Below are 18374 nucleotides of genomic sequence, written 5' to 3'. Positions count from 1 at the left end.
ATTGGATCATATCATAGCTTAGTTTTCATATATCAATTATTCCTTGTTGCTCAGAAAAGTGGAAGATTTCATGGGTTTCAGAAGATTGCAGCTGGCTCATTACATGCTGAACTGATAACCAAGTAAATAAGAAAGGAAGATTGTGGTAACTCTGGATTTGGGAATATGTGGATAGGGTCATTGTGCAGACAGAGCAGGGTCTAATTCCAGTTTTCTCACTTACTATATGACTCAGGAATCAGCCAGTCAGACCTTCAGTGTAGCTACAATACGGAGTTCATGAAATCTCTCCAGTATTGATACTGTATACCTGGCATACAATAACCCGAAGATAATGGTCTTACTACCACCATTATCATCACTACCACTGTCCTCCTCCTCTTCTCTGTTCCAAAGAAAAGAGAGAAATCTACTATAAACTGAATTCTTAGGTTCTTCTGTTTAGATTGTTATTTTCTCCCAATCTTCAATGGTGTCATTCCAATCTGAGATCCATTTCATGCTAAAGTAGTCCTTGTCCCATCCATCTCTGTCACTCTTTATCCCATGATTGAATTGTATTTTCTTCATAGCACTTACTGTTATCTGACATTATACTGTGAACTTATTTAATATTTTATTTCACTAGAATGCACATTTCACGAGAGCGGGGACTTTGTCTAATTTGTGCATCACTGAATCCTCCAGATATAAGAACACACTTTGGCACATAATAGATGCTCAAAATTATCAGAGCTGGCACATAGTATTTGCTGAATGAAGATGTGAACCATAAGCAACTAAACATGTTAATAACTGCAAGCCTGACAAGATGAAAGAGCTTTAAAGTTCACTATATCTCATTTTTGAGAGTTAAACTCCAGGTTAATATTATTCTGGGTTTCCCTGGTAGCTCAGATGGTAACGAAAAGTCTAGTTATATAGCACTATATAGCACTCTATAGCTATAAAGGCTAGATAGCAGAAACTCAACACACATACTATGGTTGTTATTTAGATTTAGATTTAATAGTTAAATCTAAATTGAATAATATGTATACTTTCTACCTGACCAGAGGAAGTTCATGAGACACAGTGGGTTAAAAAAATTTTTTTTTAATAATTTTAATACCAAGTGAGCTGTAAGAATTGAAACAGAAGTTAGCAGCAATTTATATATTAGAGTAATTGTGATTATTATTATATCAAGAACTTAAATATGTTAAAATAATATTAAACAAATAAATGCATTAACCAAACAGAATTTAGAAGAAAAGGTGACAATCTCTTTTACTTATCTGTTCTAACCCTAACTGTCTACCTAATGGCATGAATGAAAAACAAAAATGTTTATAACAAAGAGCTGTGAGGAAATTCTTGGGTTCTCTGCCCTATTATTAAATCTCTTGGATTTCCTTATTTTGCAGGACCCTGGAGTTAGTCATTATTTGTACTGCTTCAGGAGAATTGGATAACTCAAATTAAAATAAAGATCAATTAGTAAGTTAAAAACAAACATTACCCTCAAGGCTTAGGTTCTCTTTATTATCAATGGAAAAGAATTTTCAGCTAAATTATAAGACGAACTTCCAAATGCAAAATTAATGGTGGTATATCCAGAGAAGGGCTTCTCCAGTGGCTCTAGTGGTAAAGAACCCACCTGCCAAAGCAGGAGACATAAGAGATGTGGGTTTGATCCCTGGATTGGGATACATAAACAGATCTCTCTAGGAGAAACACTTCATGATGTAGCAGAAACGGCTGCAGTTACTAGGATAGTTAACCCTAAAATTTGTCAATGAACTATCTTCTAAAATGTTTTAAAGGAAAAACTTTAAAGAAATACATAAAACTATACATCTGCATCATAAAGTGGTAACACAGAAAGCTTTTTAAATGAAATCTTCAACGACTTACTTTAGAAGGCACTTGCTATACACTGAATGTGTCCTCTCCTCCCAAAATTCATACGTGCAATACTAATCCCTAATGCGATGACAATTTGGAGACAGGTGGAGGCTTTTGGAGGTGGTTTTGGATGAGATTAGTGCCTTCATAAAAGATACCCTAAAGACCTCTCTCAACCCTTCTGCCACATGAGGACGCATAAAGAAGATGGCCATCTCTGAAACAAGAAGCTGACCATCAGAAGACACCAAAATCTTCTGGCACCTTGATCCTGGATTTCCCAGCCACCATAACTATAAGAAATAAATGTTTCTTGTTTATAAGCCACCTAGTTTATGATATTCTACCATACCACTATAGCACTGTGAATGGACTAAAGGAAATTGAAAACAAATTCACATCACTACAATTAAATTTACTACAGTTATCATAGACAAAATCTCATCTAGTTATAGCTGAAAAGAAATAGCTTTGCACAGGTACACAGTTGCATTAAATCTGACTAGTTAATATGCATTTGTTTACATTTCTACTGCCAACTCCAATCATCTGTACTAACTTAAGGCTCTACAGTCATGAATGTTTACCCAACAATCATATATTTAAATTTCATACTGCACGAATATTCTTCTCCTTTTTGTTTAAGTAGTGACCTTTGTTCAGTACATATTTCCATATGGATTTATAAATATTATGTAAAGTGTTTATATCTTAGGAAATTTAAAAATAAGTTCACTGATGCTTGGAAGGTTTTTTTCTTTTTAAGACCAGTTATGTTTTTAAATTAAAATACATTGCACAGGAAGCCATGCAGAGTTTCTGGCAAAATCTCCTTAGTCACTCATCCTTGTGATGTCATCCTGGATTATGACATCACTCAAAACTGCCCTATTTTTTCGATCTCTTATTTATACATTCCACTGTACAGCCTTAACTTCCAGAATGTCTAGTTATTTGCTAAATTACTGCTACTACTGCTATCCTACTTCAACTAAATAGGCAGTTTAACCAGTCGATTTTCTATCAATCACCTGATTTTTTTTTTCATACTGTCAAACTTGTTCTTGGACTTCATGGTCTATAATTTTAATACTCTTTTTTTTTTTGACAATACCATATAAAGTCCATGCCTTTTTTTGATGTCTCTGTCTCATCCGTCTAGCAAAACTCAACAAAAACAAACCAGCTACCTTCTCCATGCTTGTATCTGAACTGCTGAGCACTGCTGGAGAAACAAGTATCATACTCCTGAGGACTGATGCCACCATGAATTCACGGTCTCCCACCAAGATGCTGTCCAGAAACGCTACCATGTTTCTCTAGTCAGCCCTCTCTAGGATGACAGTCTCAAAGTACACAAAGTCATCTGAAATGTCTACTCTCTTCTCGTGAACCTTAGCAACACCCTGTCTGGTAATTCTTCTTCACACAGTTAACAAGGACCATTGGATAATAAATATCTCATATGTTTGCCCCCAGATCTGCCGAGGCACTCACACATATGCCTATCTTCTCCTCTGTTCTCTCATACTGCAGCGGAGATGGAAACACTCTATCAAGTTGTCCTCTGAATCCTCCCCTCTGCTACCTTAAGGATCTCCTCTTCAATCAAAATCAATCTGGATTATATGCTATTACTCTACCAAAAGTACTTTCAGTAGAGTTATCCATGACCTCTATATAGCTATGTCCAAAGATACTTTTCAGTCCTGAGACATCCTACCCTAGCAGCAACCTTTGACACAACTGAATATTTCCTCATTTTTTAAATATCACTTTCCCTTTGCTTCTGTGATAATCACATTTTATCGGTTTTCCTCTTACTTCTGGGATTACAACTTCCAACTTCTTAGTCTCCTTTTCTAGCTCCTTTCTCTCACTAATGCCTACATGTTTAGGCTATCTCTTTTCAATCTATATATATTCTGAGCAGCCCCATTCCCTTCTATCCATTCAATTATCATTTAGCTGTTGATGACTCATAAGTCTGGGCTTCCCAGGTGGCACAGTGGTAAAGAACCCGTATGCTGATGCAGGAGCTGCAGGAGAAGTGGGTTTGTTCCCTGGGTCAGGAAGATCCCCTGGAGTAGGAAATGGCAACCCACTCCAGTATTCTTGCCTGGAAAATTCCATCCATGGTCAGAGGAGCCTGGAGGGATACAGTCCTAGGGTGCACAGACATGACTGGGCACCCATGCATGACTCATAAGTTCAAGCCTAGAGCCTACTTCTAGCGCCTATGTTTGAGATCCCTAATGTTTGGCTGCTACTTGGTATCCTAAAGCTAGACTGTCCAGCTCTGAAAGCCAGCTCTGCTATTTTGTATGCCCTTGGGTAAGTTACTTAACTTTCAGTGCTCTGTTTCTTCCTATATAAAATGAGGATAAAAACAATATCCACTCTTACTTTATAGGGCCGTTGTAACATCTGGATTAATGTTTGTCAATGGAGACTACTTCCCTTGTTCACTGTTTCTGCAGCACCAAGTGCAGTGCCTCAAAGTAGGTATTCAATAGCATATGCTGATTCACTCAATACATGAACTCAACAGATGGTAAATTATCCCAATTCTCAGGAATTTTCTACCAGTCCCATTAAATTTAAAATTCCTTGCTATAGCTACCTCATGATACCTTTCTAAAGGACATCATAGTAATTTCAAAGAAAAAACATATACGGAAATATTCCTGGAAAAATATAGCATTTGTTTAAATCACACACATATATACACATAATCTGAGGTTTCCTTGGTGGCTCAGACGGTAAAGCATCTGCTTTCAATGTGGGAGACCTGGGTTCGATCCTTGGGTGGGAAAGATCCTCTGGAGAAGGAAATGGCAACCCACTCCAGTACTCTTGGTTGGAAAATTCCATGGACAGAGGAGCCTTGTAGGCTACAGTCCGTGGGGTTGCAAAGAATAGGACACGACTGAGCGACTTCACTTCACGTATATACACATACAAATTTAGTATTAGAAATCCATGTCAATGTAATTCAGGCAATGAAACTGATTTGAAGCACTGGTTTTAACAGGTATTATAAATTATGAAACATTTCAACATAAATCTAAATGTAAACATATTACCTCATTTTTTACATTAGGTTTTATAAAACAAGAAATACCTGGCCTAATGAAACACTTTAACGGAAGAGAACAGTGGCTGGACGAAAACCACCAGGTCCACAAGGAGGGCTCAACACAGCAGGGTGATGCCAAGGAGCAACGATCCGCTCGCCCACCAGACGACTCAGGGCTGCTGACAGGTGCTTCTGTTCCATAAAGTACTTTACCTCTGTTTTTCAACTTTGCTGTTTGAAATTTGGAAAGTTAGAGGAGAAGTCTAGAAAGAAGATGTTTCTTAGAGAAACAGAATTTTTGCACACATGTGCTAGAAGAGTAGCCTTTTACTTGAAAAGTTAGTGAAGATATGTATTCCTATCCTATGATGATTCCTATTCCTATCCCTATCTCTACTTATTACCCGAGGGCCACAGGATGGAAGTCTTTTCCTTGTGGTGCAGGCTAATTCCAGTTTGGGAACCCTTGAAACAGGTCTCCTTCTCACAAATTCCTATCTTCTGCTTCTCCTGGCAGTTGGGAAGGCTACACAGTTTAACCCAAGTCAGTGGCCACTGGGGCAGTCATTAACACTATTTACTCCCAGGCAGGCAGAGGAACCAGAGATCAAATTGCCAACATCCACAGGATCATTGAAAAAGCAAGACAGTTTCAGAAAAAACATCTATTTCTGCTTTTTTGACTATGTCAAAGGCTTTGACTATGTGGATCACAAGAAACTGTGGAAAATTCTGAAAGAGATGGGAATACCAGACCACCTGACCTGCCTCTTGAGAAACCTGTATGCAGGTCAGGAAGCAACAGTTAGAAGTGGACATGAAACAACAGACTGGTTCCAAAACAGGAAAAGGAGTATGTCAAGGCTGTATATTGTCAACCTGCTTATTTAACTTCTATGCAGAGTACATCATGAGAAACACTGGGCTGGAGGAAGAACAGGCTGGAATCAAGATTTCTGGGAGAAATATCAATAACCTCAGATATGCAGATGACATCACCCTGATGGCAGAAAGTGAAGAGGAACTAAAGAGCCTCTTGATGAAAGTGAAAGCGGAGAGTGAAAAAGTTGGCTTAAAGCTCAACATCCAGAAAACTAAGATCATGGCATCTGGACCCATCACTTCATGGGAAATAGATGGGGAAACAGTGGAAACAGTGTCAGACTATTTTTGGGGGCTCCAAAATCACTGAAGATGGTGACTGCAGCCATGAAATTAAAAGATGCTTATTCCTTGGAAAGAAAGTTATGACCAACCTAGACAGCATATTCAAAAGCAGAGATATTACTTTGCCAACAAAGGTCCATCTAGTGAAGGCTATGGTTTTTCCAGTGGTCATGTATAGGATGTGAGAGTTGGACTGTGAAGAAAGCTGAGTGCTGAAGAATTGATGCTTTTGAACTATGCTGTTGGAGAAGACTCTTGAAAGTCCCTTGGACTGCAAGGAGATCCAATTAGTCCATCCTAAAGGAGACCAGTCCTGGGTGTTCACTGGAAGGACTGATGCTAAAGCTGAAACTCCGGTACTTTGGCCACCTCATGCGAAGAGTTGACTCATTGGAAAAGACCCTGATGCTGGGAGGGATTGGGGACAGGAGAAGGGGACAACAGAGGATGAGATGGCTGGATGGCATCACTGACTCGATGCACGTGAGTTTGGGTGAATTCCGGGAGTTGGTGATGGACAGGGAGGCCTGGCGTGCTGCAATTCATGGGTTCGCAGAGTCGGACACAACTGAGCGACTGAATGACTGAACTGAACTGATGTGGTGGTAACACTGCATCCCCTCCCCCAACCCTTTAAGTTACAGTGACCAAGTGACTTGCTTTGGCCAATGAGAAGAGAGCTGAAGTAACAGGTGTTTTTCCAACAGCTGCATCAAAAGACACTGCGTGGTTTTCTAGGTTTTCTTTTGCTACCTCCCCACCCTCCAACACCCTGACTCCTGTCTTGGCAAATGCAAATGACTCAGATGGCAGCTGGTCCATCTGTGTCTGGGCCCCAGAGGGAGGTTGATGAGAAGCAGAGTCGTGGGCAGACCATGTGGCGTGCACCAGACAGAAAGTGGGTAGAGCATATTCTTTTAAACCACTAGGATTCTTGAGGCTGTTACTGTATCATTCTAGTCTCTTCTAACTGATGTGAATTTGCAGTCCTATTTCATAAAGAAACAAGTTAATTTTCTGAGTTTCCCTCTCCTTTAGGTGCCAAGCCTATCATCTTGTTTGGTCTATCATCTTTATCAATCAGATGCAAATCTATACCAGCTTCGGGCATTTATATATTAGCCATGAATAAGTTTTAGAGCTGAAATTATTGGCACACTGTGGAATTGCTTTCATGAATTACTGAGATAAAGTTCTCATAGCTAACAAAATTTCTGTGCTTTTGAAAACAATCATAAATACAGGATAGAGCTCTGTACAGAGTGAGACATATAGCAAACCTGAGTTAAGCAGCAGGGATGATTTCTATAACTCAACGTAGGACAAAAAAAGTAGTATTTTCATTTGAGTAAAGTGTACATTATTTTAGAATCAATTCCACCTACTCCCAGATCCCTTTTAAAGTATAAAATAAACTTCCAATCTTAATAAAATATTCAACATGAAACAATTTAACTCATTAACCATGGAAACAATGACACATTTAAGCAAAATTACTGTCATCTAGTATCATTTTGCTAACTTAAACATTTTTAAATGAAAATATTACTTATTCAGCTTATCATACTCCTTTATATAAGTTTCAATAGTAAATTAATATCTAAAGTATATGTAAGGAACATCACTAAATAAACTCTACAAAATTGATGTCTAGCCCCAGTAAGCATCCCAAATGCCTGAATCCTATTATGAGATTAAAAAAAAAATAGATTTTTCTACCACTATATTCACATTCTCAATCTAATTTCCCTCCTCCCCACTCCACAATCCTTCCCCCTTCCTTTAGGTTTACCCCCTTGATATTCTTAAAATTAGTGATATTAGCTACTTCTCTTTTTCAGGAAGCTCTTTAGCAATCTTTCCTACTGGTATGTCTGGAGCAGTGGATTTCTTTTGGTTAATTTGGGAAAACATTCTTTTGCAGCCTTCAAAATAAAGGTTATCTGAGTAAATTGATCTAATGTAAAAATCCATTATACATGTTTCCCCAGTCTTGGAGCAGATGCCCTTCTTTCTTTTATTCACTGGAAGCTCATTCAATCTTTTTAGCTTTGATGAGTTGACTTTTTTTCTACTTCACACACTTAAACCATATTAACTGAATGTTTCCTCTGAGAACGAAATACCTGGTCAGTACTAAATGTTCTCTCTCAATTTATAGTTTTTCAAATCAGGAAAAGCCTTCCTAAGTATTTTATTAAATTATCAGTGTCCATAGAGCTTGTATATTTCCTCTGATCCTCTTATCCACCATAGTGAAATTATGTCCTTTTTTTTTTTTAAAACTCCCAAATATTTTTTGTTCATACCCTTCCAACAGAGCCTCAATTTCCTGTTTAGAAATTATCTATATTTGGTCTTCATGGGATACAGAATTCAAGCCGCATGGAAGACTCCTATCATATCCTCTCTTTCATTTCCCAAGACCCTCATGGGGCCACATTAACTAAAACAGACAACTGACCTTTCTGATAGGGCTTTGTGTCTTGACAAGGGTAGAAAAAAATCAGTGATTTATTATTTCTAGGATGTCCCAGAGTGATTGTTCAACTATAAAGATCCTCTCTGGCACCTTGAGAGTGTTAGGCTCAATTTGTTCTTCAGCCTTTTTTTACATGTCTGCGACACGACTGTATCCCATTAACTTAACTTTCTGCTCAGCACAACCATTGATTTCTGTGGTACAACTAACAATAATATTTGATATAGGCATACATGTTATTTTCTACATGTATCTTGTCTCTTGAAATGCCTTGTTTTGCATTTGCTGATCTTCAATGTCACTTTTGCTTTGGTTACTCTTAATCAACATTTCCCAAAATTTGTTCTGGGAAACAATGTTTGTAACTCAGTGTTAGCAGATGTTACATTAAAAAAAAAAAAAGAGTTTGTAGTTAAGTAAGTATGGGAAACACAAAGATAAATAAAATTAGTTTCTTTTTCTGTGACTTTGAATTTCTAAGAAAAAATATAGGATGTAGTTTTTCCTATTTTTTAGAATGTATACAGATACAGATTTATCCTGCCATATCTAAGGTGATCTGTAGAATATAATTTGGGGAATGCTATTCTAGAGGCTATTTACTATCTTCAATAAAGACTTTAGTTTCCCTCGAACTTGTAATAATACAGCAATGCTCTCTTTTATTTTTAATACTATTTAGTGTTTGGTATTCATCTTATTCTTATCCCACTGGTTTATACATTTTGTGGTTATCTGTATCCCTTATATAGACTCTGGAAATCCTGTGACTTGGTTTTAAAAAAAATGCTACAACATATTTTAACTGAGCTAGGGCATTTTCAGTTTTGAAAATGTATTTCATGTGTCTATCGTTCTTTTGGTAGGTTTAGAAATTCATTGACATTCTCCACTATTGCTCAGTGTTTCTAACTGTAATTTTCCTGAGGCATGTAACCCAAAGCAGTGGTTTCTCTTCTGTTTTTGCAGCATAAATTTAAGAATCTTGAGCTTATATCAATGTAGGCCTATATACTTCTGAAGGTGATTTATAAGATGTTCTCAGAATACGCCTGAACCTCAGCGACGAAAGGAGAATGTTAAATTATGGTGATTTAGCAGTCCCTCTATGAGATAATTTAGGAAGATGAATTTTCCTAGACTATCTTAGTAATACCTTGATCTACATAAAAGTGTGTAGCATAGAACTTTATCAACAATCAAAAACCAACTAATTCATAATGTGGCCATGTTGATGTTCTTTTTATTAAATGAATGCCTAATTTTTCATTTTGATATGGAAACAAATAGATCAAGCTCAGACTTAGGGTAAATAATTTTTCCTTGATCTTGTTCCTGACAGCCAATTCTCCTGAGCGCATTGGTCAAATGAAAGGTAACTATCAGTGATGAGGTAACTGGTAGGAAAAAAACAGGAGATGATGGTAAAACAGTTTAATACTAATTGTTTCTCATCTGGCAATCCCACTTTAAAGAATAAATGTATTTACTGGTTGATTATAGCTACATTATTCAAACTATAGGAATACTGAAAACAACCCAACTGTCCAACATTTAGGGAACAGTGAAAACTGTTAAAGATTCATCTTAAAGATGAATCTTTAAGAACTAAAATTAAAAATATATTCTATATAAACACACAGAAGTATATAAGAAAGGAAGTTAAGCTAAGTTAATTTTTACCATAAAATTAAAATACAGAAAATATAGATAAAATTAACACAATGTTTTTTGCACATGAATAAGGACAAAGCATATATACTAAAAGAATAATTATTTTCAATGGAAGTGTTCTTTAAGGTCTTTTGCTTACTACAGTTAGCTAAGCATAGAATTTTAAAATACTCTTACAAGGTCCTAGGCAAATGATTTTATCCAGGCAAACTATCTGTGGGTATTATATTTTTATCAGTAAATAAATATATGTCTCTAATATGAATACTCATATATAGAAACAAACACATAAGCTGAAGACACTATTATGAGTGAAAAAGTATCCCAATTTACATGATAAATATTTAGAAGAAATACATAACTGCTTCTCTTTGCATGCTTTATTACCCTATCTGAGTCCAGATACAATGAAGTAGTCCTATTTCCTCCAAATTGTCTCACCCCCACAGAAATGAGGACGAGTTAAAACCAAGTATGCCACATCAAAAGGAAGAGAATATGCAGACACTGGGTACGCAAAGACACAAATGCTAAAAGCAGAAATTTGTTCAGTAAAAAACCAGTAGCTAATTTTAAGTAGGAGTTTTAAAAATTATGGATTCCCTTGCTTAGTGTTTAGAACATCCTAAACCACAATGAACAACTGAAGTTATTGGGGACTAGAAAAAGGGAAGAAAAGGGATAACGAAGAACAGGATTTAACACAAAGAGGACAGGTTAAGAGAAGTGTAGAAGCCTTCTCTATACTTTGAAGACCTCTATGGCAGAATAAAATCTAAAGTGAATGGCAAGCTGTTTTGCTATTACTAGGAAAGTGCCTGAGAGACAGAACAAAGGAACGCAGCCTTTCTCATTAAGCGTTTACTGCTCTGCTTCTGCTTGTGTGAAGGAGCACAGAACCACGTGGACTAGTATACTAGGTCAGATCCACTCCTGCCCCAGCCAGACTGCTGAGACTAACACAAAGCTGATTGATACGCAAAGGAAATATGTGACTGTTCTTCCTTGATGTCAGCTTCTAACACTGTTGACATTGAAAGTGAGGTCCACTAATGACTCTTAGTGGACACTTAGGTTGTTATTCATAAAGTTGCCCAAAGCCTCTTGAGGAAATAGCATCTATGCTTTTCATGAGCATGATATAAAAATCTCTTCTTAATCTACTGATAAAAAGCAGCTAAAAATGAAAAATTTCTTCTTTGCTCTGAGTAGCAGATAATTAATGAAGCTTAACCTAGGAAGAGCTGCAAAACACTTTACAAGGACTTACTGGCCTACAGGACTTCTAACTGGGAAGCAGAATATCTCACTCATTTTCTTAAATACTAGTTTTTATATCTCACTTGCCAAGCTTTCTTTATTTCAGATTTTTTTTAGTTAAGCTAACATTATACTAACATGTCTGATGGCTCAGTGGGTAAAGAATCTGCCTGAAATGCAGGAAACATAGGAGACAGGGGTTCGATCCCTAGGCTGGGAAGATCCTCTGGAGAAGGAAATGGCAATCCACTCCAGCATTCTTGCCTGGAGGATCCCACGGACAGAGGAGCCTGGCAGGCTACAGTCCATGGGGTCACAAAGAGTCAGACATGACTCAGTGACAGGGATATATACTAAAATTAAAATAATTTTTAAAGAAAGAAATCCACAAGCTTGCCACTCTACTAAACCTGATGACTTTGTCCACAGGCATATATAATTTGTAGTTTTAATCACATGATACGTAACCTAATGGAGCCAGGCTTTTTTAAAGGCATTGTTTAACATTTTTTGACATGCATGTTCTGCTGAACTTTCCCAGTGTGGTCACTTAATTAGTACATAATAAAAGAAATTCAGTATATGCTAGAGGCCAATCAAAATGTGAAAATTTAATGGATACCACAAAAGCCATATAGAAAATATGATTTTAAGACACTTCATAATTCCCATTTATAAGCCACTTTCCATCTTACCTCTGCTCCAGACAGATAGTAGGCTGAGATTAGTCCACCAACAAAGCGTATATTTACTTCAAAAACAGAAACTTCAGCATTCTGTGGGAAACAGAATAAAGGATGTTCATATGTAAATGGTACGATACAATTGAGAAAAATATCACCATGAAAAGTGCATGAAACATTTAAATTTTGTTCAATCCTATATGCTTGCTCAGAGAAATTTATACACAAGAGGAAAAAGCTTTGTCTTTTAACTGTCAAATATATGTAAATATTATAGGTAATTTTGACTCTTAAATACCAATTATAAAAATATTTATAAAATGAAGTTATTTCCTCCTTCTATTCAGTAGAGGTTCAGTTCAGTTCAGTCGCTCGGTCGTGTCCAACTCTTTGTGACCCCCATGGACTGCAGCACAGCAGGCCTCCCTGTCCATCAACAACTCCCGGAGTTCACTCAAACCCATGCCCATTGAGTCGGTGATGCCATCCAACCATCTCATTCTCTGTCATCCCCTTCTCCTCCCATCTTCAATCTTTCCCAGCATCAGGGTCTTTTCCAATGAGTCAGCTCTTCGCATCAGGTAACAAAGTATTGGAGTTTCAGCTTCAACATCAGTCCTTTCAATGAACACCCAGGACTGATCTCCTTTAGGATGGACTGGTTGGATTTCCTTGCAGTTGAAGGGACTCTCAAGAGTCTTCTCTAACACCACAGTTCAAAAGCATCAATTCTTTGGTGCTCAGCTTTCTTTATTGTCCAACTCTCACATCCATACATGACCACTGGAAAACCATAGCCTTGACTAGACAGACTTTTGTTGGCAAAGTAATGTCTCTGCTGTCTAGGTTGGTCATAACTTTCCTTCCAAGGAGCAAGCGTCTTTTAATTTCATGGCTGCAGTAACCATCTGCAGTGATTTGGGAGCCCCCCAAAATAAAGTCAGCCACTGTTTCCCCATCTATTTGCCATGAAGTGATGGGAGCAGATGTCATGATCTTAGTTTTCTGAATGCTGAACTTTAAGCCAACTTTTTCACTCTCCTCTTTTACCTTCACCACAAGAGGCTCTTTAGCAGATGTGACAGGCTCAGGGTATTCTAGTATTCTGTTCTGTGTTCTTTTATTTTACTCATTTTCCTGTTTGGCCATAAAGGCTCTTTATACACTGGCTGGTAGTTCAACATTATTCTATAACTCTTCCCGCATCATTTTAGGTATTAATAGCACAGCTAGAATGTTAAATAGGATCTGAAGTTGGAGTGGCTTGGGTTCTAGTGTTGGATCTCAAATATACTGCTTTTGATCTGGGATGGTCATATTTCTTTGAGAGTAAGTTTCATCTCTAAGTAGAGGATTATATGTTGGACTTCCCAGGTGACTCAGTGGTAAAGAATCTTCCTGCCGGTGCAGGAGACGCAGGAGATGTGGGTTTGATCCCTGGATTGGGATGATGCCCTCAAGTAGGAAACGGCAACCCACTCCAGTATTCTTGCATGAAAAATGCCATGGACAGAGGAGCCTGGTGGGCTATATAGTCCATGAGGTTGCAAAGAGTCAGACACAACTGAGTGACTGAGCACTGAGCGATAATATATGTTGAACCTTGTTAAATTAGCTGTTATATACACCAATAATAGCTTGCTTTTATTATTTATGAAGTACTATATCCTGCATTATAGAGTCATATAGTCTCTTTATATGACTTTTAATCCTCACATCAACTGTATGAAATAACTGCTATTCTTTTGTCCATTTTACAAATGGAGAAACAAAATTATAGTGGTTACTGTGACTATTTTAAGGTCAGACAACTAGTAAGTGGTTGAATCAGGATTTAAACTTGAGTACTCTGATTCGTGGTCTCTGTTATCCTCACTCCTGTCACCTCACATGATAATGCATCAGGTATCTTTATTAATGGTCATATAATTCTGGCATATAATTAGTAATTATTGCCAACAACTGTTGCATAATATTTGACTATTACATTCTATTATAGATAATTTAGCCCAGCTAACCTACAATAAAAGTTAGATACACTTTGTTATCCAACCAAACTTTGGGTCTGCTTGCCCACACAACAAAGCCAGTCCACTGACACTGGGTTGCAGTGAAGGGAAGTACAGTGTTTACTGCACGATGCTACTGAGAACAAGGGCAGCTCATGCTCAAAAGACCTGAACTTTCGATGGCTCTGAGGGGAGGGGTTTTAAAGGCAGTGTGAGGGAGGGGACTGCAGGGTGCATGATCAGCTCATGCATCATTCTCAGGATTGGATGGCATCAAGGTAAAATTTCAAGCATCATCAATATTCTGGTTTCAACTAGACTAGGGTGTATGTGCTTACAGTCAGCAGTTTTCATCTGGGATGGGTCTGTTTCCTGTAAAAATAATGTGAGAATGTGTGCCAGGCCTTTATCTGTATCTTTCAGGGACACTGGGAGTTCAGTGATTATGCTATGTGGCAGATTTATAATCTAAATAGCTACCACATTCCAGGCCCAATAGCTATTTTTTGCTTCTACATTTTCACATTTCCTAATCATTAACTCTTGAGCCAGCCTTTTGAGACTCAAGAGAGGCCTGGAAGACTAAAGCAAAAGTCTTTTGCTTCAAAGGAGACTGCATGTACACCCGTGGTGGATTCATGTCAATGTATGGCAAAACCAATACAGTATTGTAAAGTAAAATAAAGTAAAAATAAAAATTAAAAATAAAAAAACAGGATAGGAACACAGGGGCTTGTATGTTGCTTCAACTCCAAGCTTTCGTTAGCTTCTTTACATGGTCATTGGGCCTATGTGATAATTGTTCACTTTTGCCTAACATCAAATCAGTCACCGAAATCACAAAGGCTAATAGCAAACTAATATATGGAGTCAATATCCAGCAGATGAGCTTAGTCACAATTTTCGGAGAAATTATTTCCCTTAACAAACATTTATTAAGCAACTACTATGTGCCAGGCACTGTCCTAGGTTCTAGGGACACAGCAATGAAACCTCAGGTCCTCAAATTATGGAGTCTACATTTTAGTGGGAGTCTACATTTTCAGAAAAAAAAGGGTATGTGATTTCGTTTAATTTCCACATGTTCTCTCTAAAAAGGTGTAAGGGTCTCACAAATTAAAGCTAAGTAATTGCTTAAGTTACAACTTTGTTTTCCAAAAAATTTCTTGCAAAAGGAAGATCATGAAAATTACTTAGACAATAACTAGGTTAGAGTTAGGGAAAACCACCATAATATATGACTCTCTGGTGAGTTCATTTAGTTGTATTCCCTAATTTGTAATATGTACCTAAAACCTAATATAATTTGATTAGAGAACTTTACATAGTAATAATTTATCTGTGATGTGTATCCCTCTAAATGAGTATCATACAAACATTGGTAGAAGCTTTAATATTAAACAAAATTCCTGATAAGGAAAAAGGAAGGAAATTATTAATTTATTTTTGCTCACACAGCCCCACTTATGTCTAAAGGTAATAATGTCTAATAATAAAATCTAATAAATAAAACCCTCAAATCTTATCACTCTCAATTTGAACTTGTGGATTTTAGTTTTTAAGCCTAAGAACAGTCATCCACATTTCTGCCTATTGAAGCATGCTGATTTTATATTCTTATTCTAGCTTTGGGTTCATTTGCTATACATTTCCTTTTCCTCCTTTGAAAACTTTGGATAACTGGGACTTTCATATAAATATCTGATATAACGTATTGCAAAGTAGAGGACTGAGCCATGTCAAACACCATCATAAATATATCTTCAGCAAGACATCCGTCACTTACAGGGTACAGCTGTTCAACCAGTTATTGATCCAGCAATGTGTTCTAGAACCTAAATTCTATTTATCTTCCTCTGTCCGAAGATATTGAGAGATGGTTTTGCAAAGTGCCCTGCTCAAGGTCAGTGCTTTGTCTTTTGAATTTCTCAGATCTAATAGTTTGGTGAGCCCGTCCAAGAAGCAAATCTGGCTTGTTAGTGAATCCATGCAGGTTCCTAGTTCCTTGTGTTCCTGTCTTTAAAGTTCTCATTCAGGAATGTCAAATCACCATTAGTCATACACAATAGTTATCATATTTACCTTCTTTTGGGGGCCAAAACTACATTTGAATTCCCAATATATAATTTTTCATCCTTTTTTTCCCCACAAAGTTAAATCCAACTTATTTGAAACCTAAGTTTGAGAGCTTTTAACATTTGGGGGTTTACTATGCTTTAGGTAAGAAGAATGAAATTTACATACTTTAGGTCACTCTTTACAGATCTGTAGATGAAAAGGACTAAGAAGATAAAAACATAACATCTTGCTTGGCTATAGTGGGGGCAAAGACTATAAAAACACTGCTCTAGAGGCAGAAAGACCTGGTATCAAAGGTTGGTTCAGGAGACAGCTAAATGTGAGATCCCAGGCAAACCACATATTCTGAGTCTTGGTTTTCTCATTTGTAAAAAGGGACCATGCACTTCTTACAGGGCACTATTAGTCCATGCACTGCACGCACTGCCTGGCACAGGTGAAAGTACTCAGTAAAGAGTTGATGCCCTTACACCGGACAAACCTCAGCTGAAGTAAACCAATAAGGCCTCGCTTCTTCAGGGATGAATAGCAAATCAGAAACTGCAGAATCATAATCTTCTAAATACTAGAATGCAAACTGATCCTTTTGGGAGTCATGTCCCATACCCGTATAAGTGAGTTATGTTTCAAATCCTCTTTTTGAAATATAGTATCCTGACCAAACTTCCTTTTGTGCTTAAAGTACTTTATACAATATCTGGATTTTCCAAAGTGAGCTTCTACAATCTGTGGGTTTAAGGCCAATTTTATAAATGTCTTGATTCTAATTTACATGAGAATAAACTTATTAAATTTGAATGAAGATACGCATCCTATTAATATTAATGCAGCATCTTTTCAGATGCTCTAAAACTTCTCCAGTGATTCACTCTAATGACAGAAGAGGGGTCTGGGCAGGGAAAGAACAGTAGGTGAAGGATGGGAGCCCCAAACAGCCTGTAACACTAGAATTTTGTGTGATTTATCTTAACAATGTAGATTTTGTAATCTCTTTTAATCTAAATTTTTTTTTTTACATATGTAATCTTTAAAAAATCTTAAAAACGGGAGTATAAGTGCTTTAAATGTTGTGCTAGTTTTTTCTGTACAACATCACGAATCAGCTACATGTATCCGTATATCCCCTCCCTCTTGAGCCTCCTCCCACCTCCCGACCCCATCCCACCCCTCCACATCATCACAGAGCATCAAGCTGAGTTCCCTGTGCTATACAGAAGCTTGTGTTTATTTTAAATGAGACTAAATTCCCTAAATCTTTAAGTAAGGTCACATTTCAGGAACACGCCCTGTGTATTCTATGGTGTCCAGTACACAGTGAGTGTACACAGGTGAGTGCCAGTTTGAGAAGTAGATCCAGTCTTTGTTAACTGCATGCACAATGGATGAGCAAGGGGAAGCTGGACATTTTCGGCTTAAAGTCTACCCACAAAACTATGTGGGCTAGAAAACTGCTCTTTCACTTTGACTTTCCTCTACCAACAGCTGTTGAATCAAAGAACACACTTAACCAGAATCACACATAAATTAAATAAAATATGTAGTATAATTAAGTTTGCAACTAAAATCAAGAGGTAAAATCATGCAAAAACTAGGCTTCCCTACTAAAGTCTCATATTGCCCAGGGTGTCTTAGACTGGTAATTTCCACATTAAGTTAACCCCTTTCCTTAGTATTGCTGTTCTCTGGCATACTAAGTATGTGTATATGTGCTTGCTATATACAAATATAAATAAAGTGAAAGTCAGTCAGTTGTGTCCGACTCTATGCGACCCCATGGACTATATAGTCCACGTAATTCTCTAGGCCAGAATACTGGAATGGGTAGCCTTTCCCTTCTTCAGGGGGTCTTCCCAACCCAGGGATTGAACTTAGGTCTCCCGCATTGCAGGTGGATTCTTTACCAGCTGAGCTACAAGGGAAGCCCTGCAGCTTAAGAGAAAGATAAAAACGTCTGACACTTGCAGCCTATTTTCTCCGTTTGGGGGCCCCTAGCCTTCCTGCCTGTTAGCCTCTCATTCTCCCCTTTTCTTTTACGAGAATTATGTTGCCAAGGG

At 37.5% G+C, this 18374-nt stretch overlaps 1 protein-coding gene across 1 annotated transcript in view; it reads right to left on the bottom strand.

Annotated features, from left to right (window-relative positions):
- MAN1A1 (mannosidase alpha class 1A member 1) overlaps positions 1-18374 on the bottom strand; it is a 171138-nt gene that overhangs the window by 95933 nt on the left and 56831 nt on the right. The window contains exon 5 of the mRNA XM_069599127.1: positions 12245-12325. Coding sequence (XP_069455228.1) covers positions 12245-12325 — 81 coding nt within the window. The remainder of the gene's footprint in view (positions 1-12244; positions 12326-18374) is intronic.

Source organism: Ovis canadensis, chromosome 8, assembly GCF_042477335.2.
Source record: "Ovis canadensis isolate MfBH-ARS-UI-01 breed Bighorn chromosome 8, ARS-UI_OviCan_v2, whole genome shotgun sequence".
NCBI classification, from domain to species: domain Eukaryota; kingdom Metazoa; phylum Chordata; class Mammalia; order Artiodactyla; family Bovidae; genus Ovis; species Ovis canadensis.
This window is presented reverse-complemented; position numbering and strand designations above follow the sequence as displayed.